The sequence below is a fragment of the Electrona antarctica genome (assembly GCF_951216825.1).
Source record: "Electrona antarctica genome assembly, chromosome: 23".
In the NCBI taxonomy this organism is placed as follows: Eukaryota; Metazoa; Chordata; class Actinopteri; order Myctophiformes; family Myctophidae; genus Electrona; species Electrona antarctica.
Genome location: NC_136804.1, coordinates 36,555,919 through 36,583,839, shown reverse-complemented (window position 1 = coordinate 36,583,839; position 27,921 = coordinate 36,555,919). Strand labels below are relative to the sequence as shown.

Here is a 27,921-nt window from a genome sequence, read left to right as displayed (position 1 = left end):
CAGCACACCTAAACCTAACCTTAACCCATGTCTAACCAATGACTAGTCTAAACTAAGTATGCACCCCGCGACTAGGAGAAAGTAGACGGCCAGTGACTGGATGTAGTTTTTATCTGTCGCGTGCGTGTCGACGAGGTGTTTTAAAAGGCTCCCCCGGCCGCGTTACTCACTGCATCCTGAATCAGCTGTGTGTCTGGGACTCTGGGCCAGGCGGGGTTGTGGCTGCTGGGTGGGCTGGCCGTGCTAAAAAAGACTCAACAACGTGGCTAGGCCTGCCTCGCTTCAACGCCCCAAGTCACTCTCTACTGCAGCTGGAGTACAGTCATCATCACACACACAGACACACACGCCCCCCACCACACACACACACACACACACACACACACACACACACACACACACACACACACACACACACACACACACACACACACACACACACACACACACACACACACACACACACACACACACACACACACACACACACACACGCCTCCCCCCCTCCCCCCCTCCCCCACACACACACACACACACACACACACACACACACACACACACACACACACACACACACACACACACACACACACACACACACACACACACACACACACACACACACACACACACACACACACACACACACACACACACACACACGCCTCCCCCCACACACACATACACACACCCAGACACACACGCCCCCCACACACACACACACACACACGCACGCGCACACGCACACACACACGCGCACACACACACACACACACGCATGCATGCATGCATATATACAGGAGGTGTGTACATGTAGCCAGATTATCAGTTTTGTATTCTACTCGTCATTTTTGAATACTGTAACTGTACACTGTTAATTTAACATAGATATACATTATTTGACACATAGTCAGTGTATGAGCGTTTCTCACTTCACACTCTCTCTCTCACACACACACACACACACACACACACACACAGTCTATAGATAGCCTACGTGTGTGCACGTGCGTGTGTGTGTGTGTGTCTGTGCGTGTGTGCATGTGTGTGTGCGTGCGTGCGCACGCAGTCACATTGACAGACACACACACCACTATAGGCTATAATTCTTAGTCTAGGTTTTTACACACCGGCAGAATGAGAGGAGTGAGTGAGTCATGCAAGCAAGCCGTGTCATTTCACCGCTCCGTAACCCATTCCGTGCCACGGACAGACAGAGCCCCGGGGGCCAGGGACTGCACTGCACCCACACCCTCACATCACGGACAGACAGAGCCCCGGGGGCCAGGGACTGCACTGCACCCACACCCTCACATCACGGACAGACAGAGGCCCCGGGGGCCAGGGACTGCACTGCACTCACACCCTCACATCATGGACAAATGGTAAATGGTGCATTTATATAGCGCCTTTATCCAAGGCGCTTTACATAGATTGTGCATCAATTCACCCATTCACACATGCATTCATACACCGATGGCGGCGGAAACCATGCAAGGCACCGACCAGCACATCAGGAGCAATTTGGGGTTCAGTCAGTGTCTTGCTCAAGGACACTTCGACACTAACTCTGGGGGAGCCCGCGTTCGAACTGGCAACCTTGCGGTTACCATCCAGCCACTCTACCCCTGAGCCACCGCCGCCCAGACAGACAGACAGAGCCCCGGGGGCCAGGGACTGCACTGCACTCACACCCTCACATCATCATCATGATGATGATCAGTAGCAGCAGCAGCAGCAGCCTGCACACACACACACACACACCACAGTGGCTATAAGTACGACTCTGGCCAAGACATTAGGCAAGGCAGCGCTGCAGGACTCTGGAGCCAACAACAGTCCAGTCTGGCTGGGGTGGGTGACCTCTGCTGGCCAGGGTTTGTAAGAAGAAGAAGAGGGGGGAAAAACAACTTGGGGCACTTGAGAGCTTTTTGGGACATCAATAGCATACCCTTTAGAAGTGCTCCGTGTCCTCTCGAGACATGGCGGGCAGGCACGGCGGTCGACCGTTCCAGCAGTGGCAAAACACAGAGCACCTCGTTAAAGAACAACACGGCCCTCTCTCACAGCCTTCTGTCCTCAGGTTACTCAACAGCGTAGTTTTAGTCAGCGCGCTCCGCTCACACACACACACTTAAAATACCTGGTTGCTAACAAACAAACCCTGGTAACCAACCACAGCTAGGGCTAGTGAAACTGATCAGGTTTACACACACAGACCACTCACTCAGAAAGCAACAGGGCTGCCTGGCACACATGGGAGGGAAAGCAGGTACATTCTAAAGCAACAGGGCTGCCTGGCACACATGGGAGGGAAAGCAGGTACATTCTAAAGCAACAGGGCTGCCTGGCACACATGGGAGGGAAAGCAGGTACATTCTAAAGCAACAGGGCTGCCTGGCACACATGGGAGGGAAAGCAGGTACATTCTAACCCCCGATGCCCACCTACACGTCGATGTGTGCTCTGCCATCAACATGTCAAATGGGTGCTGGGGTGCTGCTGGCTTAGGGACTTAACCCAGTTTGACCTGAGATCAGATTCTAAAAATGTCTTCTACATCCTGACAGTTTTCTGAAAAAGCTATGTTTCTATGTCAGTCGTTGTTCGATTTTTCAAAAATAGCAGACCTACAAGCTCGTAGCGCGCCACTCGGTGGCGCGCTACGAGCTTGTAGATCTGCTATTATTCAATAGCTAAAGCATAACATAATGCTAACACCAAAAGGGGTTCCCGCCCAAAATAGGCACGGAGGGGTGCAGCAAATCAGATGGCAGAGACAGGGGGATATAGCAAACATGTATTTATGTGTATTCTTCTTTGTGTTAGTCAATATTTATATCCAAAATTGTATAGTATACAATGAATGGATATAAATATTGACTTATCTGGCTATACAACATGCATGTTTATGTGTTCGATTGGTCCAATTGAGCTTTATTTCTTGTGCCATAGCGAGTGGCTAACAGCAGGTATATTAGTTTTGACTATCAATCAGTGGGAATTTTCGTGCCTGTACCTGTTCTTTCTCGCGCGTAAAATTAAATAAAAAGGTTCAACCAAAAAGTCAAATGGAATAAAAAAAATCACACCTGTGTGAAGTGAGTGGTGCAACTCTGTGTGTGTGTGTGTGTGGGGGGGGGGGGTTCCAGACCCACAGGAACGCACCCAGGGTGCCGGCACGGTTCCGGCGAGCCGCCCCGCGTCCGAAACGGTACAGAAATGACAGAGTTACCGTGTGGCGGTCCCTCTACTGTACCCTCTATACTGTACTGTACTGTACTGTACTGTACTGTCACTGTACTGTACTGGCACACCCGAAAGCGTCATATATACAGTTAATACGTGCGTGTTTGTGTGTGCGTTAGGTTGCGCACAGGTGGTGAAAAACAACCATGCTGTTTTCGTGCTCAGACGCACCCGCCCACCCACACACACAAATAGCTCCGTAAGGGAGTGGTTGCACCACTCAGAAAAGAAAGAGGGAAAAACAAGTGATAATTTCAGGCTCAAAGGGCTTTCATGGAACCCTGACTCCAGTTACAGTTCAGGTGGTGACAATATAAACACAGTGTGCGTCATTTTTATGGCAAAGCCTCGTCTGCCGAGCCAGCCAGGTATTTATTGTGGCAGCATTCTTGTTCGCCGTAGAAATGGGCAAGTCAGGCCTGAAGGCACCTGTAGAAATGACCGCTATGATGGTATAATGAAGGAGTACCTCCCCCTTGTAAGGCATTGCTAATATTACCCAATGTTAGTCATTTACAATTTATGCTTGTCAAATATACACTGTAGCAGTTTAAGATTTTACTGTAAAACGTATACACTGACATCTGTAAAATGCCAGTAATAACACACCATTTAGTCTTATAGTCCTATTTAGTCTTCTGAAAACCCTATAGTCGACTTAGGCTTTAGTCTTAGTCAACAAAATTAACACTAGCCCTCCATATTAGATCTGCCGAGTCAATTGGGGCTTTTAAATCCCTCCTCAAAACTCATCTGTTCTCCCTCGCCTTTTACTGCACCTGATTTACCTGTATATTGATTTCCTGCTCTGTGCTATTGTATGCTTTTATATTTTATTGTCTCTTTTTTGTTCATTGTTTTACATTGCTATGCTCTACTATCTTGTTTTACTCTGTTCGGCACTTTGGTCAGCCTTGGCTGTTGTAAATGTGCTATACAGGGTTGTTTTCGTCGACTAAAACTAAGAGGAAAAATGTCCGTCGACTACCTTTTTTCACTGACGAAAACTAAATGGAAACTAAATGAAAACTAAGCTACGATGACTAAAACTGAGACTAAATATATTGACAATTTAGTCAACAAATAAAAACTAGACTACAATTCTAGGAAGGCACTATTGGACAAGACATCCAGTATAAGTCATTTTTCACTTGGTTGCATGCTGAAAATAGCTGATCTACAAGTTCACAACGCGTCGCAGCGCGACGCGTTGTGAACTTGTAGATCGGCTATTTTCAGCAAGTGTAAAATCAGCCATTACGACGGCATCAAGGCCCACTAAAATACATTTTAGTCGACTAAATCAACTGTAGATTTAGTCGACTAAAATCTTATGATATTTAGTCGACTAAAACTAGACTAAACACTAAAACATTCCAGGTGACCAAAATGTGACTAAAACTAAATGAAAGCTATTCAAGTGACTATATGACTAAAACTAAAATCAAAATGTGCCGCCAAAAACAACACTGGTGCTATACAAATAAAGTTTGATTTGATTTGATACATGTTCATTAATTAATATCACTACACACAAAACTCATTACATAACACGGATCTGCGTACGTCGTACACCATATATGTGGAGTGGTGTGTGTGTACGGCTTGTTATGTCACTGCAAACCTGCAAAACAATAAATGGACTCATTGACTCGTCTTGATATGAACCAGGGAGAGGCTTTAAAGGATGGGCCTGCAATGCTCACAGAATGCTCACAAAGCCTCTTTATCTTGGTTTAGCTAAGGCAGAGCCACTGATCAAACTGGTTACAGAGAGAGGTGAAGTCTGATCCCTGGATATCTACAGTAATCCTCCGCATGCGGGCACAGAAACAAAAAACAAGTATAGAGACAATGTAACGGTTGTTTATAAACTCTAGACTAGACAATTTGACAACTTGCCACTATCAACTACGCTGTACGGGGGAGGGGGAGGGGGGGGGAGCCTCCTATAACCTAACAACAGAAAGAGAGAAGATATGGAATGATGAAACATCACCACAGCAGCGGTGGCCTAAGGGTTAGGGGAGCGCCCTTGTTGCCGGTTCGATTCCCCGGACGGGCAGGAAAAATCTGGGTGGGGAAGTGATTGGTCATCACTCACCCAACACAGCTGAAGTGCCCTTGAGCAAGGCACTGAACCCCCAACTGCTCCCCCTGGAGCTGCTTAGTGGCCAACAGTATAAGACTGTGGTTGTACTGGTCAGCTCCCAGGTTTTAGTGTGTGTGTGTGTGTGTGTGTGTGTGTGTGTGTGTGTGTGTGTGTGTGTGTGTGTGTGTGTGTGTGTGTGTGTGTGTGTGTGTGTGTGTGTGTGTGTGTGTGTGTGTGTGTGTGTGCAGGTAAATAAAGGATAAAAAACAAAAACAAAAAAACAACAGATTGTCTGATTAGAGACAGTCAGTCTCTGAAAGGAACTGGAACGATTCCTACAAAATGAAATTCAGAGTTGTTTAATATTAGGCCATCATGGACAAAATGCATTAGAGAAAACACCTGTATGTCACAATAGTATATCTATCTATCTCTATTCTATTCTATCGCTACTGACTCATATTCAACGCCCACATAGACTCTAGGAAACTGTGTGTAGTGTGTACTGTAGTCGCCTTTTTGGTGGGTGGCTGCGATACCAAAACAGTGACAACAGTGAGTTGCTAGGGACAACCACTAACATATACATCAGATATAAAGATCCAGACATATCCAGACAATACACCCACAGTAAAGCACAAGGACATTTCCTAATCCAGACAGTCCGTCCGGACGGACTACTTTCCAATACATTCTTCAGTATACTACGGTGTAATTAACAGAATACTTTCTGAAGAAACTCCTGTTGTGATAATTGTTCCAAACAAACGATGTCGCTCCCCCAGATGGGTTTCAGCGATAGGCCTAGGAGTCATTTCCATGTTATTCTCTGCATAAACAAGACGAGTGCCCGACCTTGTTGTGGATACAAGACAGATAGCAGCCAAGCCATCATTGTGCTCCTCCAGACGTTGCATAACGACGATAACATGATATAATAAATAACAGATTAACAGATAATATTGAGAGACCAGCTCTGGGACAGACAGGTTGTAGTGTCCTTATGTGATGATTGGGGAGCGTATACCCATGTTCCCCAGGTTCTATGTTTTGTCAACTTCTGAGCTGTCCACAGCCTCCATGGTTGAGCGGGGAACATAGAACCTTTTATAGAACCTTTTATTAGTTATGTGGGGAACATAGAACCTTTTTTGAGCGGGGAACATAGAACCTTTTTTTGGGGGGCCGGGTGAGTGGGGAACATAGAACCTGGGGAACATAGAACCTGGGGAACATAGAACCTTTTTTGAGTGGGGAACATAGAACCTTTTTTGAGTGGGGAACATAGAACCATTTCCGTCACCGCTAAACCCCTTACCCCTAAACGTCTTTGCCTTTTTTTTACTATTTCGCTAAACATTTTTGAATAGTTAAAATGGCCAGTCTACAAGCTCACAACGTGTCAATGTAGATTGGCTAGTTGAACTATTCAAAAATGTTTTTCAAAATAGTAAAAAAAAAGGCAAAGAAGTTTAGGGATAAGGGGTTTAGCGGTGACGAAAATGGAGCCCGAGGTCCGTCCAGTCTAAATCCTTTCCTGGGGGCAGACAGACAGACAGACAGTTAAGGGCTCTTTGCTCACCTTGAGGTCGAAGCTGCGAAGGCTGACCGCATCGCTGTTGTCTTTGTCTCTCCGCTTCCTCTTCTGTGAACGGATGAATAAGACAGGATTGTTAGTAGACGTTAAGACATTTAGAACTGTATTGAAACATATTAACATAATGTTTGTTTGTTTGTTTGTTTGATTAAATCCTTTATTGACATGTTTGACAAACAGGGTCTCAAAGTGTGCTTGAGTGGGTTCCAAATGGCCCCTGTACGGGTCTGTAACTCTGAGTGTACAAAACCGTAAGTATAGACAGGCTATTTGCAACTTTAGGCTAAACAACACAAGAATTCCAAAGGTCATCGGTAGATATAAAGGACTGGAAAGAAGCCAGAGGATTTGTAATCTACTGTAGCCAGAATTGGAGACGAGTACCATGTTTTGTTGGAAGGTAAGAATACTAGCATTATGAATTTCAGGCAAAAATACATGAATTAATTTTTTTACCCACCTATGTTCAAATTAATTGCATTACTAAAATCTGGAAAAAACAAAAAGTAATCTATAAATTGGGTGCTTTTCTGAAAAATGTTCTCCCACTGTTCAAATAGTGAAAGCCTTTCGATATGTCTGTATGTATTATTGTGTAATGTATTGTATACTTTTGATTGTATACTTTTATGAATCTGTGCTCCATACCATGCGATCATGGTCGTGAGTTAAATAAATGATGATGATAATGATGATGACAAAATGGAACCACATTTTTTTCCATTTTCGTTCCATTTGTACACCTCGGAGTTCTGGGGGGTCTTTGACATGAAAACATGTAGAGAACCACTGTACACTAAATAGAACAGAGACCATTTTGGGTGGGAACCCATTTTGGTGTTAGCATTATGTTATGCTTTAGCTATTGAAAAATAGCAGATCTACAAGCTCGTAGCGCGCCACCGAGTGGCACGCTACGAGCTTGTAGGTCTGCTATTTTTTTTAAATCGTGAAAATGTGCCTCAAATCTTTGAATATATTCTATTCAGAGTTTCAGTTTTTAACTCAAATCTTTGCTTCTGGGGGGGGGGGGGGGGGGTCCCTGGAACAACATATTTTCAGATGGGGGTCGGCGGCCAATTACAGATCATTTTTGGGGGTCCTTGACACGAAATATTGAGCACCACAGATACCGAAACATGAGGTTTTTCTTTTAAGACATTTTTAAAATTTCGACGTCAGGCCTAAATAGGGTTAATTAGTATCATCGGTAACACCTGTGAGGGAAGTATGGAGGAAGGGTCCCGGAAGCATATTGAAGAGTTATTCTGTGTGCATCCACTGCATTGAGCCACCATTCATTCATCAGTGTGTTCAAACAGATAGTGAAGTTCCCGGGGTTTTTGGTAATACGCATTTGAAGAAAAGACTAACATGGTCTGGTGGTCACTTCAGTGAAGTATAGCCTATAGTCTCATACATAGACCTAGACTAGACCTCAATGAAGAAGACAATGACCAACCACTCCATCCCACAGTCTCCCTACTGGACACACTATATACGCTTTATCCCTGGGGCAGCAAGGGCCTGTGGAGCCCCCCCCCCCCCCCCCTAACCCCCCTCCCCTCCCCTCCATTCTATTGCAGCGATACAAAGGCCACTGCTGGGGGTCTTATTGGAAACAGGAAAGGGTTAATTAGGCAATGTGACACTTCAACACCTGCTTGTGGACAGTCAGTCATGGTCTGGCCTACTAGTAGTGGAGGCTATAAACGTCTCGAGGGCTGAGGGGAGGAATGGACTCTTGTGGGGGTCCATTCCTCTCCTGTCATTACAGTCCATTAACTATGGACACACACAGGACGTCCAGACCTGACTGACCTGCCCAGTGAAGAGGGGCCAAAATGGACATTATGGTCATTGACTGACTGGCTGACAAAGAACGGCACCATTTTATTTGCTTGTTTGTTAGTCTTGTGAACGGGGGTGACAATTATACAACAGGGCATTTCCCCCTCATTTGCCAAATGAGTTTGTTTCCCCCCCGTCTTCTTACGACACAGTACTTGTGAAACAATAATTCAAAATAACTTGAAAATTTCCTTACAAAGCACATTTTTTTTAATTGTTCCAGATCAAACTTTTGACCGGGAGCAATTATTGCTCCCGGTCAAAAGTTTGATCTGGAACAATTAAAAAAATGTGCTTTGTAAGGAAATTTTCAAGGTGTGTTTGGCTGGCATGTGAGAGAGGAACAATGTCCTGCATAAATGCACTTTTGACCAACATCAAAGAATCGCATAATAGCATTATCACGCTGCTAATCAAATGGGATTCTAATAAGCTGCCGGCATTGATTTAGCGTTGTTGCAGGAAGCAATCAAATGCAGTAGATTCATTCATTTGGCTTCGGGCTTTAAAACTAACTGAGGGATTAACAAGGCGACACAATAGCAGGGCTGTTGTTGATGTTGCAGGAAAGCAGAAGACATTGAAAGCACTTGTGAGGTAATGCACCATTACTTACAACAGCCTCTGTTCATGTAAATGGCTTTTTCCCAACACTTTAATCAAGCATCAAAGGCAGCCATTGCGATGTCAACAATACAGTTTCGTTAAATAACGTACCTATTGTACTGGCAAAATTAAAGATATTTCACTTTGGAGAAGATATTTTCATTTCCCCCACACCTCCAAATGAACTCATCATGAGTGTTTAATGGCCCATAACAGCCACCTCAACCACCCGGCCTTGTTTTTATATCCGCTCCATTCGCTGCCATTTGTTTGCTTTGATAACCTAGTGCTAATATCACACCTATCTGCAAACTGGGGCAAACATGGACCCTAATGCTTTCCCCCAGTAACCAAGATTATATATACATTTGAACTTATGTAATTCAGCCACAAGGCTTGTTAAATGAGCATTAACAAGGGCTTTGCTACAGTAGTTCATGACACCGGACACACACACACACACACACACACACAGCTTACTTTTGAATGTTGAAATCTATGTTCGAAGCGGATATTCAAAGTAGGTTTATCAAAAATGGAGAGAAAAGCCAGGTCAGCGGTGGTGGTGATTGTGTGTCCATGTTGGGGCAGCTGATTTCAGCAGCTCATTGTCCACAGACTCAGCTGTGCGTGCTAAGTGTCAACACGCTTTCCAAGTAAAATATTGCTTCAGGCCTGTGCTCCGCCTCCTGGCTATACATAAGATAGAGACACATTGAGTGTAATCTTTATATAAAAACAAAGCTGGAGGTTTGGTTGGGGAGGTCTGGTTCAAACACCCGTCCGTCAACAGAAACGGTCACCTTTCCGCTGACGACCAACAGGAACGCAAACTGTTGCAGCTTCAGTCTACTCTAATCTAACAGCAACCGATTAGAAAACCAATTTCAGCAAGAGAGACAGAGTCTGTCATACAACAAAGATATAGGTTATGCTTTACGAGTCCACTCAACTCACTTTGGGCAGGTTACAGAGGGTTACTGACAACTATGAGAGCAAGGACCATTTACCTGTTTAAAGTAAGTAAGTAAGTAGCCTTGCCGAGCCATGAGGCCCATAGGGTAGGAGCCTTAGAGTATATATGAATAGAGACGGCACCCGGATGAAACCCTGAGGCGAAATGGACATAGTGGCCGAATTTGATATTGCAGCGTGGGCCCAAACACATGAACGCGCTGGTCCGTTGACTATCATTGTGCACGTTCACGATGACACGTGAACGCTGAATGCCTGCAATGGTAGTCAGCGGCAGCGCGTTCATGTGTTTTGGGCCCAATCCATCCCAGAATGCACTCTGTTCCTACCCAGAATGCACAGTGAAATCGCCTCATGCGCTTTTGAGCAACTTAATGCAAGTGGATGGGAGGAGAACTCGGGTGCCGTCTCTATTCATATATACTAGTAAGGTAGGAGCCTATCTCCTGTTTCTGTAGCGTGAGGCAGCTTGATGTACAAGTACACCCCCTGGACATGACGCTAGTATGTCGCAGGGACTTACCCCCAAATCCAACCCTTGATGCTGAGTGTCAAGCAGGGAGGCACTGGTATGAACCGGCCAGGGATTGAACCCCAACCTCCCAGTCTCAGGGCGGACACTCTAACCACAAGGCCACTGAGCTGTTTTTTTTTACATGTTTGGTCGACCATTATTTGACTTTTTCCCCCGGTATTGATATCGTTTTCTCAAAAGTAGCAGAGCTAATGTGTTGTGAGCTTTGATTAGAAAATTATTAGAATTAATTTTGCACTTTTGGTCAAAATATCAGTCAAGTGTCAGTCTAGGACTCTCCAAAAATATGGCATCATTCGGGCTCTAGTAACTAAGTAACTAAGTCGATAGACAATCAGATACAAGAGAGATACACAGGAGTCAGCCATGATGAAACGGTCCACGTACGCAACACTAACTAACTAAGGCTTTGACAGGTCTGAGGGAGGTTCATAGCTTTGACGGGTCTGAGGGAGGTTCATAGCTTTGACGGGTCTGAGGGAGGTTCATAGCTTTGACAGGTCTGAGGGAGGTTCATAGCTTTGACAGGTCTGAGGGAGGTTCATAGCTTTGACAGGTCTGAGGGAGGTTCATAGCTTTGACAGGTCTGAGGGAGGTTCATAGCTTTGACAGGTCTGAGGGAGGTTCATAGCTTTGACAGGTCTGAGGGAGGTTCATATGCTTTGACAGGTCTGAGGGAGGTTCATAGCTTTGACAGGTCTGAGGGAGGTTCATATGCTTTGACAGGTCTGAGGGAGGTTCATAGCTTTGACAGGTCTGAGGGAGGTTCATATGCTTTGACAGGTCTGAGGGAGGTTCATAGCTTTGACGGGTCTGAGGGAGGTTCATAGCTTTGACAGGTCTGAGGGAGGTTCATAGCTTTGACAGGTCTGAGGGAGGTTCATAGCTTTGACAGGTCTGAGGGAGGTTCATAGCTTTGCAGTTTTGCTGACTGAGAGTCTGCGGAATGAATGGCTATTGTTTGTCGTTTCTTCACCGCCTCTTGCTGGTGCAGCGGCCTACACCGTTTCATATTATTACAATGACATCATGGGCCCAGCATTTAAACAAACCCCACTCTCTCAACTGAGAATATGTTAATCTTTTATCCTGGCTGGAGTCTGGATTGGACCCAGGTGAAACTAGTGCAGCGCTAGTAGTGCTCTGGATTGGACCCAGGTGAAACTAGTGCTCTGGATTGGACCCAGGTGGTGAAACTAGTGCAGCACTAGTAGTGCTCTGGATTGGACCCAGGTGGTGAAACTAGTGCAGCGCTAGTAGTGATCTGGATTGGACCCAGGTGGTGAAACTAGTGCAGCGCTAGTAGTGATCTGGATTGGACCCAGGTGGTGAAACTAGTGCAGCGCTAGTAGTGCTCTGGATTGGACCCAGGTGGTGAAACTAGTGCAGCGCTAGTAGTGATCTGGATTGGACCCAGGTGGTGAAACTAGTGCAGCGCTAGTAGTGCTCTGGATTGGACCCAGGTGGTGAAACTAGTGCAGCGCTAGTAGTGATCTGGATTGGACCCAGGTGGTGAAACTAGTGCAGCGCTAGTAGTGATCTGGATTGGACCCAGGTGGTGAAACTAGTGCAGCGCTAGTAGTGCTCTGGATTGGACCCAGGTGGTGAAACTAGTGCAGCGCTAGTAGTGATCTGGATTGGACCCAGGTGGTGAAACTAGTGCAGCGCTAGTAGTGCTCTGGATTGGACCCAGGTGGTGAAACTAGTGCAGCGCTAGTAGTGCTCTGGATTGGACCCAGGTGGTGAAACTAGTGCAGCGCTAGTAGTGATCTGGATTGGACCCAGGTGGTGAAACTAGTGCAGCGCTAGTAGTGCTCTGGATTGGACCCAGGTGGTGAAACTAGTGCAGCGCTAGTAGTGCTCTGGATTGGACCCAGGTGGTGAAACTAGTGCAGCGCTAGTAGTGATCTGGATTGGACCCAGGTGGTGAAACTAGTGCAGCGCTAGTAGTGCTCTGGATTGGACCCAGGTGGTGAAACTAGTGCAGCGCTAGTAGTGATCTGGATTGGACCCAGGTGGTGAAACTAGTGCAGCGCTAGTAGTGCTCTGGATTGGACCCAGGTGGTGAAACTAGTGCAGCGCTAGTAGTGATCTGGATTGGACCCAGGTGGTGAAACTAGTGCAGCGCTAGTAGTGCTCTGGATTGGACCCAGGTGGTGAAACTAGTGCAGCGCTAGTAGTGATCTGGATTGGACCCAGGTGGTGAAACTAGTGCAGCGCTAGTAGTGATCTGGATTGGACCCAGGTGGTGAAACTAGTGCAGCGCTAGTAGTGATCTGGATTGGACCCAGGTGGTGAAACTAGTGCAGCGCTAGTAGTGCTCTGGATTGGACCCAGGTGGTGAAACTAGTGCAGCGCTAGTAGTGATCTGGATTGGACCCAGGTGGTGAAACTAGTGCAGCGCTAGTAGTGCTCTGGATTGGACCCAGGTGGTGAAACTAGTGCAGCGCTAGTAGTGATCTGGATTGGACCCAGGTGGTGAAACTAGTGCAGCGCTAGTAGTGATCTGGATTGGACCCAGGTGGTGAAACTAGTGCAGCACTAGTAGTGCTCTGGATTGGACCCAGGTGGTGAAACTAGTGCAGCACTAGTAGTGATCTGGATTGGACCCAGGTGGTGAAACTAGTGCAGCGCTAGTAGTGCTCTGGATTGGACCCAGGTGGTGAAACTAGTGCAGCGCTAGTAGTGCTCTGGATTGGACCCAGGTGGTGAAACTAGTGCAGCGCTAGTAGTGCTCTGGATTGGACCCAGGTGGTGAAACTAGTGCAGCGCTAGTAGTGATCTGGATTGGACCCAGGTGGTGAAACTAGTGCAGCGCTAGTAGTGATCTGGATTGGACCCAGGTGGTGAAACTAGTGCAGCGCTAGTAGTGCTCTGGATTGGACCCAGGTGGTGAAACTAGTGCAGCGCTAGTAGTGATCTGGATTGGACCCAGGTGGTGAAACTAGTGCAGCGCTAGTAGTGCTCTGGATTGGACCCAGGTGGTGAAACTAGTGCAGCGCTAGTAGTGATCTGGATTGGACCCAGGTGGTGAAACTAGTGCAGCGCTAGTAGTGATCTGGATTGGACCCAGGTGGTGAAACTAGTGCAGCACTAGTAGTGCTCTGGATTGGACCCAGGTGGTGAAACTAGTGCAGCACTAGTAGTGATCTGGATTGGACCCAGGTGGTGAAACTAGTGCAGCGCTAGTAGTGCTCTGGATTGGACCCAGGTGGTGAAACTAGTGCAGCGCTAGTAGTGCTCTGGATTGGACCCAGGTGGTGAAACTAGTGCAGCACTAGTAGTGATCTGGATTGGACCCAGGTGGTGAAACTAGTGCAGCACTAGTAGTGATCTGGATTGGACCCAGGTGGTGAAACTAGTGCAGCACTAGTAGTGATCTGGATTGGACCCAGGTGGTGAAACTAGTGCAGCACTAGTAGTGCTCTGGATTGGACCCAGGTGGTGAAACTAGTGCAGCACTAGTAGTGCTCTGAGTCTGGATTGGACCCAGGTGGTGAAACTAGTCACTAGTAGTGCTCTGGATTGGACCCAGGTGGTGAAACTAGTCACTAGTAGTGCTCTGGATTGGACCCAGGTGGTGAAACTAGTGCAGCGCTAGTAGTGCTCTGGATTGGACCCAGGTGGTGAAACTAGTCACTAGTAGTGCTCTGGATTGGACCCAGGTGGTGAAACTAGTCACTAGTAGTGCTCTGGATTGGACCCAGGTGGTGAAACTAGTCACTAGTAGTGCTCTGGATTGGACCCAGGTGGTGAAACTAGTGCAGCGCTAGTAGTGCTCTGGATTGGACCCAGGTGGTGAAACTAGTGCAGCGCTAGTAGTGCTCTGAGTCTGGATTGGACCCAGGTGGTGAAACTATAGCCAAGAAATGTTAATTTACACATTGACAGAAGAATTGTACTACTTTTGTAGAGTAGTTCTATGTATCAAGATCAGTTCAGGAATACACATGATTCTCTCTCTCTCTCTCTCCCCCTCTCCCCCTCTCCCTCTCTCTCTCTCTCTCTCTCTCCCCCCCCCCCCCCCCCCCCTCGAGTCGCATGCTAATGGCACAATAAATACCCACAAGCTGGTGTCCTGCCAGAATACACATAGACTCGACCTATGCAATTACCAGGACAAAGCAATCCGCATGGAGGAGGAGGAGGGAGGTATAGGAGCTGGGGGGGAATACCTCGCTTCCAAGGACCAAGGAGCCCTTCTCATCCCTCTCTCTACGGCATCATGCTGAGGAGTCTGAGGACTTCACAGTCAGTGGTCAGAGAAAGCTCAGCCCCGCATCCTGAAATTTACACTGTTGACACAGACAAGGGCCTGCCCGCCATAACGCATTCTGACCTGAGATCAGATTCTAAAAATGTCTTCTACATCCATGACAGTTTTCTGAAAAAGCTATGTTTCTATGTCAGTCGTTTCTTCGATTTTTCAAAAATCTCTCTCTCTCTCTTAGTGGCAGCGGTGGCCGAACGGATTGCGGAGCGGTCTTGATACCGGAAGGTCGCCAGTTCGAATCAGCGGTCCGACACGTTAAAATTACCACCGCTGAAGTGCCCTTGAACAAGGCATTGAACCACTACGATGAAATGTTCTATGAGCAGGGCCTGGCTGGAAACAAGTTCTTGAGCTTAGCCCAGATACCCTGGGTAAATATAGTAATCATTTCATTTAATTTAATTTCATTTCATTTCTCTCTCTCTCTCTCTCTCTCTCTCATTAGCAGGCAACAGCGCAGCACTATCTCTCTCTCTCTGTTTCTGGCACAACAGCGCCACTTTTGGTACTCATTGGTACTGGTGCTCATTAACGTCACACACAAACATAGTCACATAGTTGAACACACATAGTTGAACGTCACGGACATTGCTGTTCCTTGGAGTGGTTGCACCACTCAAAAATAGCAGATCTACAAGCTATGAGCTTGTAGATCTGCTATTTTTCAATAGCTAAAGCATGACATAATGCTAACACCAAAAGGGGTTCCCGCCCCAAAATGGGATAATTAGCAATGTTCGCGTGAAAATATCGGACGCACCTTGGCGGCTGACATTCTGATTAAAGCTGGAATGCTGCTCTATCAGACAAGTGACTTCTGGGCGTTTCGTCTCGACATGTTGCTTAATCCTTTTTGAGCGGGAACCCCTTTTGGTGTTAGCATTATGTTATGCTTTAGCTATTGAAAAATAGCAGATCTACAAGCTCGTAGCGCGCCACCGAGTGGCGCGCTACGAGCTTGTAGGTCTGCTATTTTTGAAAAGTCGAAGAACGACTGACATAAGAAACATAGCTTTTTCAGAAAACTGTCGGGATGTAGAAGACATTTTTAGAATCTGATCTCAGATCAAAATGGGTTAAGAGAGACGGAGAAGGCAGTGGATCTGATTCCTGACATTGTTAATTATCCTTAAAAGGCAGTGGATCTGATTCCTGACGTTGTTAATTATCCTTCACATTCCAATTTAAACGATGGCAGGTTCTGGTTTGATCTGGCATTAGAGCTGGAGACTTGACCCATTTAGGCCTAACATCGAAATTTAAAAAATGTCTTCAAAATCCTGACGGTTTTCTGAAAAACCTTATGTTTCTGTATCAGTGTGGTGCTCAATATTTCAAGTCAAGGACCCCAAAAGTATATGTAATATGCCTCCACCCCCCATCTGAAAATATGTTGTTCCAGGGACCCGCCCCAGAAGCAAAGATTTGAGTTAAAATGTTCACTGTAATAATATATATTCAAAGATTTGAGGCACATTTTCACGATTTAAAATAAATAGCAGACCTACAAGTTCAGCGCCGAGTGCCGCGCTATGAGCTTGTGGATCTGCTATTTTCCAATAGCTAAAGTATAACATAATGCTTAAAACACCAAAAGGCCACTTTTGAAAAGGGGTTCCCGCCAAAAATGGGCTAATTCGCATTCTGCTTGTCACCGTTACAACAAGCCCCCTGCACCCTGCCAGGGCCTTGACTTGATGTATTCTGAGACAATGCACCTCCAAAAACAAGCCCAAAACAAGCCAACTCTTAGCGAGAGAAATAAGCCAAATCTTCCCTCAAGCCAAAACAAGCCCAACTAGAAAAAGTGCCCTTCTGGGCACAGGTCTCCACCAGGAGGATAGGACTGTGTGAGATGTTTGTCAAAATGTTTAGGAGTAATATAAACATGTTTGCCTTTGATGGCAATTGGATGATTTGAGGCATTTTGTTCCAAAAATGTGTTTAGCAAAAATCAACCTGTTGGTGGCGCTATAACAGACCAATGTGAAAAGGGTGGGATATATTCCTCAGCCTAGTAAGAAAATGTGTGAAAGATTTCACGTAAATTGCATGCTGCGTTCATGATTTGAGGCTTTTGTTCAAAACGGGGCAATCTTGCAAACTGTGAAAGCCAATTATAGCCAATTAGGATGGAATATGAAATATCGGACAGATCCGACTTGAGCACATGACCATAGAGATACTGTGTAACGATTTGCGAGATGTTTGGACAGAATCTGGAGGAGTAATATCAAAAAATGTGTTTTACAAAAGTCGGCCTCCTGGTGGCGCTATAAAAGGCAGATGCGGAAAATGCAGGTCAAAGGTTTGTCCTTGGCCTCTGGGAGTGTGCATGCAACGTTTCACGCAGATCGGTGCAGTTTTAGGTAAAAAATGTGAAAAGCTGCCTCATGGTGGCGCTATAACAGGCCGTTCTGGAAAATGCGGGGCAGAGGTTCATCGTTGGCATCCAGGGAGTGTGTGTGCAAAGTTTGGCATCGCCCGGGTTAACGGTGCCGGAGATTAGCTGGTAACGGACGGACACACTCACACACACACACACACACACGGACGGAGTGCAAAACATACTCTCTCCCCATGCCTTCGGCCTGGTGGAGACAATAATATCGCCATATAATACTAATAAATAAATATTTGATGCATTTATCATTATAAATACTAGTATCTATGTCTATAATTATGAATGTTTTGGTCATTTATTAATTATTATACTATTCCACACATAGTATAGACACCAGACCCATTCTGTCACTCGGAGTGATTCACACTTCCTCAAACCTATGGGTATTTATAGCATATACACATCAAAGAAATGTTGGCTTGTTTGATATTCAAAACAAGCCACCGAATTTTTTTAAACAAGCCCAAAAAAACCTTGTCACAATGCACCACCAAGCACCCAGGGAATGCTTTGCTCCAACTGTTCAAGGTTCCCTTTGGTTGGGGGGGGGGGGGGGGGGGGGCGGGGGGGACACTCCCTACCTGTACCTGGGACTGAGTCAGCCAGAGTGAGAGAGAAAAGCCCCCTGTGACCACTTCAAAGGCTCAAAGACGTGGCCAAAACCTCTTCATGTTTCAAGTGCAAAGGGCTTGAGATAAGAGGGGAGGTGAACCAAAGGAAAAAAACACACACATTTCCAAGTCTCTTTTATCACTCTTCTAGATTTGTAAAAGGGGAGGTGGTCTAAAGGCGGGGTAGGGGGGGTAATTTGGAGGGCAAGCTAACGAGAAGCATATGTTTTGGGATGAGCTAAGCGTGCCAGCTACAGACATTGGTGAATCAAAGGCAGCACAGCTGGCACAAGATGAAATAACTCCGGGCCTTCTCTTTTCTCTCAGTTCAGGAATACACATGATTCTCTCTCTCTCTCTTTCTCTCTCTCTCTCTCTACAGCCCTCCTTAAATTACCTCCTCCTCTGTCCTCAGATGAGCAATAGATAGGGTGTCAGCCGGCAGTCATAGTTTAATACATTTTGGCCTGACGTCGAAATTAAAAAAATGTAAATCATGACAGTTTTCTGAAAAAACCTGTGTTTCTATGTCAGTGGTGCTAAACCTTTTTCATGTATTTTGCCACCGACCCCTATCTGAAAATATGTTGTTCCAGGGACTCCCCCAGAAGCAAAGATTTGAGTTAAAAACGTTCGCTCTGAAATATATATTCAATGATTTGCGCCACATTTTAACGATTTTTCAAAAATAGCAGACCTACAAGCTCGTAGCGCGCCACTCGGTGGCGCGCTATGAGCTTGTAGATCTGCTATTTTTCAATAGCTAAATTATAACCATGTTTAAAACACCAAAAGGGGTTCCCGCCCAAAATGGATTAAAGCCAGGCATGCTTACACTCTCATCATGCCCGCTGTTTTGAATCAGGCCACCTCATTCAGGCTGATTATAAAGTACAGGCGAGCCAATCTAGGAGGAATGACAACTATTTGCAGGGGACTGGCTGATTGATTTCTCCTAGGAGGGTAAGATGTTGGCTATCTGACGATGATATGCCCCAGGTGGTCATGCGGAAAGGCACAGGCAAAGGAGATGCCAGAGAAGTACAGAATTCTGAAAACCAAGGACAGGAAAAGGAATGCATGGTGCATACCTTACGTACTTATAGACTAGAGTAGCTTCAAAATACATTTAAAACTCAGTTTTACCTCTTAAAATGGTAAATGGTAAATGGTGCATTTATATAGCGCCTTTATCCAAGGCGCTTTACATAGATTGTGCATTACATTCACCCATTCACACACACATTCATACACCGATGGCAGCGGAAACCATGCAAGGCACCAACTAGCACATCGGGAGCAATTAGGGGTTCAGTGTCTTGCTCAAGGACACTTCGACAGTAACTCTGGGGGAGCCCGGGTTTGAACTGGCAACCTTGCGGTTACCATCCAGGCACTCTACCCCTGAGCCACCACTGTACAAAGACAGAGCTTAGATTTTCAGGAAAAAGTCTGATTCAGTGAAAACCATGGTTGGTGAAAATATATTCATGGAAGCTTTGGAATGGGAATTTGACGAGGAGTGTACACTTGTAACCAAATAGATGTTACCGGGTACATTTAGTTTTAGTGAATACCAAACAACTCGCCCCTTTACCAACTCGCCCCTTTACCAACTCGCCCCTTTACCAACTCGCCCCTTTACCAACTCGCCCCGGGCGTATAGCCGGCGGAACAGTGCAGCCTGGTATTCCTAAAGTAATCTAAGTAAGTTATGCTTAAACGCCTAAACCTAACCTTATTCCTAATTAGAACAGAGCCAGGACAATAGCAGTAACACAAAGCCATTCAGATTCACTAATTGACACTAATGGGCTTGATGGGTGGACTTAATCCCCTCAAAAGTTTAATCATCAAGGTTGAATCATCAATCAACCCTTTAATCGTTGACCTCAGAGGTATACGACTAATTAATTGCCCAGACTCTTCTTCAACCAAGATGGCGAAAGCAAACATTCTTTGTTCGGTACTCATACAATAGTTTGGTACAAAACACTGAAGTCCTTAAACCAGAAACCTAAACCTCAGTAAAACTATGCCTAAACCTAACCTTATTCCTAAACTTAACCTCAGTAAAACTATGCCTAAACCTAACCCTATTCCTAAACTCAACCCCAGTAAAACTATGCCTAAACCTAACCCTATTCCTAAACTTAACCCCAGTAAAACTATGCCTAACCCTAACCCTATTCCTAAACTCAACCCCAGTAAAACTATGCCTAAACCTTACCCTATTCCTAAACTTAACCCCAGTAAAACTATGCCTAACCCTAAACTTATTGGGACGACCGTACCTGTTACCCATTTAGTTGCATTTGCACATTTTCATTCCATTTAAGACGGAGGATTTAATGTGTAGGAAGTCTCTTTCACGGAGTGTTTGACAGTGAACAGAGCTACCGGGGCGTCCGTGACTCTGATGAAAGCTCCACAACGCAGCTGGCTCTGAAGCCAGATCTGTGGGACAGCCAGGAAGTTAGCTAACGTTACGCCGTGTGTCCTGTCTTGGCACGAGAGGACGACCCAAGAACGAAGCCCCAAGAGTCATCTTCACTTTAACCCATTTAGACCTGGGGACGATTCTACAAATGTCTTCTAAATCCGCATGTTTCTATGTCAGTCGTATTCGCCAACATATTCATGTCAATTGACCGCCGACCCCCATCTGAAATGAAATGATTACTATATTTACCCAGGGTATCTGGGCTAAGCTCAAGAACTTGTTTCCAGCCAGGCCCTGCTCATAGAACATTTCATCGTAGTGGTTCAATGCCTTGTTCAAGGGCACTTCAGCGGTGGTAATGTTAACGTGTCGGACCGCTGATTCGAACTGGCGACCTTCCGGTATCAAGACCGCTCCGCAATCCGTTCGGCCACCGCTGAAAATATGTTGTTCCAGGGACCCCCCCCCCCCGCAGAAGCAAAGATTTGAGTTTAAAAACGTTCGCTCTGAAAGAATATATTCAAAGATTTGTGCCACATTTTCACGATTTTAAAAAAATAGCAGACCTACAAGCTCATAGCGCGGCACTCGGTGCCGCGCTATGAGCTTGTAGATCTGCTATTTTTCAATAGCTAAAGCATAACATAATGCTAACAGCAAAAAGGGTTCCCGCCCAAAAGGGGTTAATCACTGACATTACGGAATGTCTGCACGGCAAGAAGTTACATTTAGTTACATATAATTAGCTTTTAAAACATTTTAATTAAATTTCAAAGCCTTTCAAGGCATATAAAGTAGACTATTTTCAACATAATTATATATGCCCCCACCATCCGTCCTTTCATTTTATAGCCTTTGCCATGTAATAATACATGTCTAAATGTGTTTACAAACTGTCTATTTACCGCTTTTGCCCAAATATATCATACATAAACATAGACCATTTTTTCATTCATGGCTTTAGATTGTTTCAGTAAAATGTTACCCGGCTTATCTGAATAACCAAGTCTATTTTGGCTGAAGACCAAAAGAAAAAAAGACAAGATTTCACTGCAGATATGAGACAAAACGTATTAATATTGCAATTTTGAATTTCACTTGTAAATCAATATTTTTTTCACCAGCTATTCAAAATGCATTAAACGCAGTAGTAACAATAAAGAAATAACCAATTGGATGATATTTAAAGGGGCATTTCACTCATTTTCAACATTTTACTATGTCATTAATAGAATGTGCCCATCGTTTATAGCGCCCGGACCACTTTCACAGACGGACCGGATGTTGTTGTTGATGTGTGTATAGCAGCTAACAATAGCCACACCACTCTAGAGTCGATCAACAACAACGGGAGGTAAGAATAAATCTATTGCGACTAGCGACTGGACAGCGGAGCGCCGTCAAACACAGGATCTTTTTTCATAATTAGACGGGATGATTTAGATCGCGAGTTATGAATGTTTAAAGATTTTCGTTGTCGTCAGCTAAACAGGCAGGGAACATTTTCGATGACGTGTCACTGTTGTGCAACACAGAGGATTGGGCAACAAGCGCCTCTAGGCTGTAGAGCGATGCGATCAGTTTTCATAGCACTAATTTGACTAATTTTGACAAATTACCGTCCACTTGAACTTGACGGTGATCTCCGTCCTGCGCCTCCAAGGTGTTAATATACCTTAGAGCCGTCTGGGAAAAAAATCATTAACATGGTGAAGTACATCTTGATGATGTCATCAAGATGTGTTTCACCATGTTAATGATTTTTGAAAATGAGTGGAATGCCCCTTTAATTGGATTACCTGTCTCAGGTAAATTTCAAGTTTATTGTCAAACTCCAGTGGTTTTCCTTGAAAACCAGACCAACATGTTCTTGAAAATGTTTGGCAGTAAATAATATAAAAGTATGACAACTGCAAAACAATGCCAGACCCCAGTATGATACATCGTTTCTCAGATGATCTCCATGTTAAACTGTATCAACTTTCATTAAATGCATTAAACCAAGACCCAGTTCAAGACGAGGTCAACTGGACGTTGTAGCTCCAACACTCACCAGACTGAAGGTCCATTGTGATCCTGGGGTGAGGAAGGTGAACGAGCTTCCTCTTCGCAGGGACCTGAAAATACAAAAATGCAAAAAAAATTACATTACAATACTGCTGTATTTGGTTACACAAAACACATCCTAGCGTCATAAAGGCCTGACCTAAAAAATTTAAAAAAATCTTCTAAATCCTCCAGTTTTCTGAAATAAATATTTTCACGATTTTTCAAAAATAGCAGACCTACAAGCTCATAGCGCGCCACTCGGTGGCACGCTATGAGCTTGTAGATCTGCTATTTTTCAATAGCTAAAGCATAACATAATGCTAACACCAAAAGGGGTTCCCGGAGTTACGACAACTCCGTTCACTTCATGGGGCTTCAGTCTCTTCTACATAGACTTCTATTGGTTTGTCCCCGTTTGTCCCTTCAAAAGGGGACAACCGGAAGTTTACGGAATGCATTGGAGTCTATGGGCTCGCGCGAGTACATGAACCACGTGAGCAGGCTGTTTTCTGCCCCCTCAATGTCGTAACTCTGTCTTACTCTATGGCTCTGGTTTTACCTAAGCATCAAAATATAGAAATTCAATATGTACTCGAGCAAAAGTATTGGCTTCAAAATGTACTTAAAGGACGAAAAGTAGAAAGCACTCATTATGCAGAATGTCTCATTTCAAGTTTCAATAAAAAAATCACACCCGTGTGAACTGAGTGGTGCAACTCCCCCCCTTACACCCCCCCCCTCTCTCTCTCTTGCTCTCATTAGCAGGCAACAGTGCGGCACTATTTCTCTCTCTCTGTTTCTGGCACGACAGCGCCCCTACTGGTACTCATGAGTCACACACAAACATAGGTTAACACGAGTCACATAGGTGTCACACGGACACGGACATTGCTGTTCCTTGGAGTGGTTGCACCACTCAAAAATATTTTGAAAATAGAAGATCAAAATGCGTCGCAACGCGACACTTTGTGAGCTTGTAGATCGGCTATTTTCAAACGGCCCGAAATGTACTATATACTGTATGGTTGAAGTTGTTAATGTATGTTTTATAATAATCAACATCCACAAAGTTTTCAAATAACTCTAGTAGGAGTAAAAGTACATTTGTCTCTGAAATATAGTGGAGTAGAAGTAAAAGTATTTGGAAATTGGAAATACTAATACAACCCTGATTCTGGATGGGAACCCATTTTGGTGTTTTAACTAAGCATTATGTTATACTTTAGCTATTGAAAAATAGCAGACCTACAAGCTCATAGCGCGCCACCGAGTGGCGCGCTATGAGCTTGTAGGTCTGCTATTTTTGAAAAATCATGAATCGAAAATGCGGCACAAATCTTTGAATATATATTCTTTCAGAAGACTTTTTTTTGAATTTCGATGTCAGGCCTAAATGGGATAATATAAGTAAAGTACAAATACTACAAAATTGTAAACTGTAAACAAGAAGGCACTGGAGCAGCTCAGACGATTTAGGCCCTTATTTTATTTGTAACAGGGTGCAGGTAAAAAGCGACAACGTTTCGATGTGTCAATTACATCTTCGTCAGGTCATCAACAAAATTGTACTTAAGTAAATTACTTCAGTAAATGTACTTAGTTACTTTACAACACTGCAGTTGGGTAACATCATCATGTCCATGTTTTAACTCCGTGGTTCCCAAACCTTTCCGTGTCAAGGACCCCCAAATCAACATTTATTAGGCCACGGACCCCCCATTTGAAAACATATGCCAGTGACCTCGATAAGAGAGGATTTTTACGGCTCTAGTAGTGATTCCGAAACATATTAATTTCAAGGACCCCCCAGTTTCACATGCAGGCTACGGATCCCCGATTTAATGGCATTTCTATCTCTGGTACCCCAATTTATATTGTAAAACCACTGTTAATTTAACTCAGAGAGCGTACAAATGGAACCAAATGGACCCGTTAGGGTCCATTTGGCTCCATTTGTACACTCTCTGAGTTACAGACCCATAAGGGTCCATTTGGTTACAAATTATCATTTAGGTGGGTCCCCCCTGGAACTCCCTCAAGTACCCCTGGGGGTCCCCGGACCCCACTTTGGGAACCACTAACTCACTCAAGGCATGGGAGGAGCGCGTGACAATATTCAAACAAGATGGTCTCCAGTCAGACTATGCCAACAACAACCGGCAATCTGTCAATCCAGCAGCTTGCTCAGAGAGGACTGGCACTGTTGCCAACTCTTGTGAGAGAAATAAGCCAACCCACCTCCAAAAACAAGCCCAAAACATTAAGCCAACTCTTAGCGAGAGAGATAAGCCAAATCTTCCCTCGAAAAACAAGCCAAAACCATCCCAATAATATCGCCATATAATACTAATAAATAAATATTTGATGCATTTATCATTATAAATACTATCTATGTCTATAATTATGGTAATTTATTATATTACAGACATAGTTGAGACACCAGACCGATTCTGTAACTCAGAGTGATTCACACTTTCTCAGGTATTTCTAGCATATATACATCAAAGAAATGTTGGCTTGTTTGATATTCAAAACAAGCCACAGATTTTTTTTTAAAACAAGCCCAGAAAACCACAACCTGCCACCTGGGAAAAAAACCTGCAACTCTGGGAAAAAAAACAAGCCAACTTTGGGGGGAAACAAGCAAACATGGCAACCCTGAGGACTGGCCACATCTGAAGGGGGGGGAGGGGGTTGGGCAAAGGACCCCACACCTCCCTTTGTCTCCTAAATGTTTGGATAAGACCCCCAACTGTCTTATTTAGGCGGAAATCTGTTTGTTTGTTCATGGCCTCACACTCACACACAGGTGGCATTATAAAGCCAACCCTCTCAGAAGTCTTTCCTTCATGAATTAACCCTCTGAACCTTCATGAATTAACCCTCTGAACCTTCCCGTTATCTTCAACCTGCGGGTGATTCAAGTAAAGCCAGTTTAGACCAGATAAGGAAGACACCAAAAGGTCAAAGTATCATCATGCAAAATATCTTTCATCAGCAAGAAAAGTTATTTTTGTGTAGGTAGGCAGACATTGCACATAGACTAGAGTAGACATATTGGTCGAATAATAATCAGAGTTCCAAGTCTGTGTCTGTGTGTGTGTGTGTGTGTGTGTGTGTGTGTGTGTGTGTGTGTGTCAACTCCCAACACCATAACACCCAGGGGGCAGTGAGTGACCTGAGATCGATCCTCACTTCTTGTCAGGAGCCGTATACCCTGAGCCATCGTATTGCTCAGCAGCTCAGGACAGTTCCAGGAAGGGGGCTGTGTGTGTGTGTGTGTGTGTGTGTGTGTGTGTGTGTGTGTGTGTGTGTGTGTGTGTGTGTGTGTGTGTCAACAATGGGTCTGGTCCACAAGATTCGCTACACCACCAAGATACCCATGTACCTGTCTAAATACTTCCTTAATGTCAACGAAGTCCACACCCACACAACACCAGAGGGAGTTCAACAAACCACGTGCAACCCAGATTCGGCACAAACAAGGGACTAAATTAATTTCGCTCCTATGCCACCAAAATGTGGAACGCCCTACCAACAGTCATTAAGACATGCGAATCCCTTGACTCCTTCAAAACTGCTCTGAAAGGGCACCTATACGGACGGCTGCAATTCCAAACTGGCCCCCACCCCTGTTTCCCCTCACTGTATATGTTTCTTTTCCCTTTTTACCTCCTATGATGATTTCCTTTTGACTATATAGTTGTGTATATTCGTACGTCTCTAAATGTTTTGATGAATTGAAAATGGTGGGCCCTATTGTAAACAAGTGTAATGCTTTATGGTGTCGTCCACTCACTGTTAACAGTTGTTGTATTGAGTTGTACTTGAAATGTACTGTAATTCTGCAAACTGTTAATAAATCAAATCAATCAATCAATCAAAACTCCCAACACCAGAACACCTAGGAGGCAGTGAGTGACCTGAGATTGATCCTCACTTCTCGTCAGGAGCCGTATATCGTATTGCTCAGGAAAGTTCCAGGAAGGGGGCTGTGTGTGTGTGTGTGTGTGTGTGTGTGTGTGTGTGTGTGTGTGTGTGTGTGTGTGTGTGTGTGGGAGGGGGGGGGGGGGGGGGGTGGGGGAAGAGGGGCCGTTGATGTGTTACTTAACACATACCCCAAAGGAAAACAGTAATGCTTCAAATCGTCAAGTGCGATTGATTGGAGGTACAAATATTGCTTTCCTGTAAGTAACCATCCACACTAATGTATTGAGACAGATTTCATTTTGAACCGAGTGCTTTGGTTTCCCAGAGGGCCGTCACATCACACTGACGGTAAACGGATATGAGCAATATGACAAAACCAACTAAACAGCTTCCAAACACCTGGAGCACTGGCTCGTCTGGCTGGAATCCAACGTTCTATAAATTGCTTGAGTCGGAAGTTGAACCAGAGGTTAAACAACCCGGTTCACTTATGCATGTTGTGTATTACGGTATATAACAGCAACATTGCAGTTCATTTACTAAGTCGAGCACCCACAGAGGGGTAAAATAGGGTGCATTTTGCATCCCAAAACGCAGTTTATAGTTAAGGGACGCAATAAAACAACGACCTCTGCATCCACGGGATGCACTACTGTACTACTGTACTGGTTTTATTCTAGTTTATTTTGATAGCTTTAGTTATAATAATCATTTCTTCTTCTGTTTTCCACATGAATATAACCACATTATAACCATATAAAATGAAATGGGAGTTAAATGCTGCAATTTGTAAAAAAAAAAAAAAAAAAAAAGGCAAAATATGACTCCTAACGTCGTTGAAGTGGGACTCATAAAATGTCCCTGGGACTCATTCTAAAAGACCATCCCTGCTAGCCTGGCTAATAAGCCAGACTAATATCACACAGGCAATTTTCTTTTGCCAACGGCTGATTCGGTCTGGCTTATTAGCCAGGCTACATCCCTGCATCCCGGGACTCATTACATTGAAAACCTATTGACCTCACTGCACCCACTTCAACTGAAAAATCACATTTAGGCCATTGTGTAACAATTCACCCTTTGTCAAGTCCCGCCCGTGGTTGTGCCCCTCTTCGCACCCATTGGTTGCCGTTTCGTGGTTGGACAAAAATCCTCTCTCTCCAAAGTCTCCATCCACTACCATTGAAATAACGTGTTTTTTAGTTGCTTCATATTGATATTCTGTGCACTCTCATCTCTTATTTTAAACTTGGTGTCAGTAAAAAAGGAACATCACAGGTACAGCATGGTGACTGCAGGGCATATC

At 44.8% G+C, this 27,921-nt stretch overlaps 1 protein-coding gene across 1 annotated transcript in view; it reads right to left on the bottom strand.

The window, feature by feature from the left end:
• Positions 1-27,921, bottom strand: part of net1 (neuroepithelial cell transforming 1) — a 57,389-nt gene that overhangs the window by 15,582 nt on the left and 13,886 nt on the right. The window contains exons 2-3 of the mRNA XM_079493751.1: positions 22,690-22,753; positions 6,924-6,986 (exon numbers count right to left, since the gene is read on the bottom strand). Of these exons, the coding sequence (XP_079349877.1) occupies positions 6,924-6,955 (32 nt within the window). The 5' untranslated portion in view covers positions 6,956-6,986; positions 22,690-22,753. The remainder of the gene's footprint in view (positions 1-6,923; positions 6,987-22,689; positions 22,754-27,921) is intronic.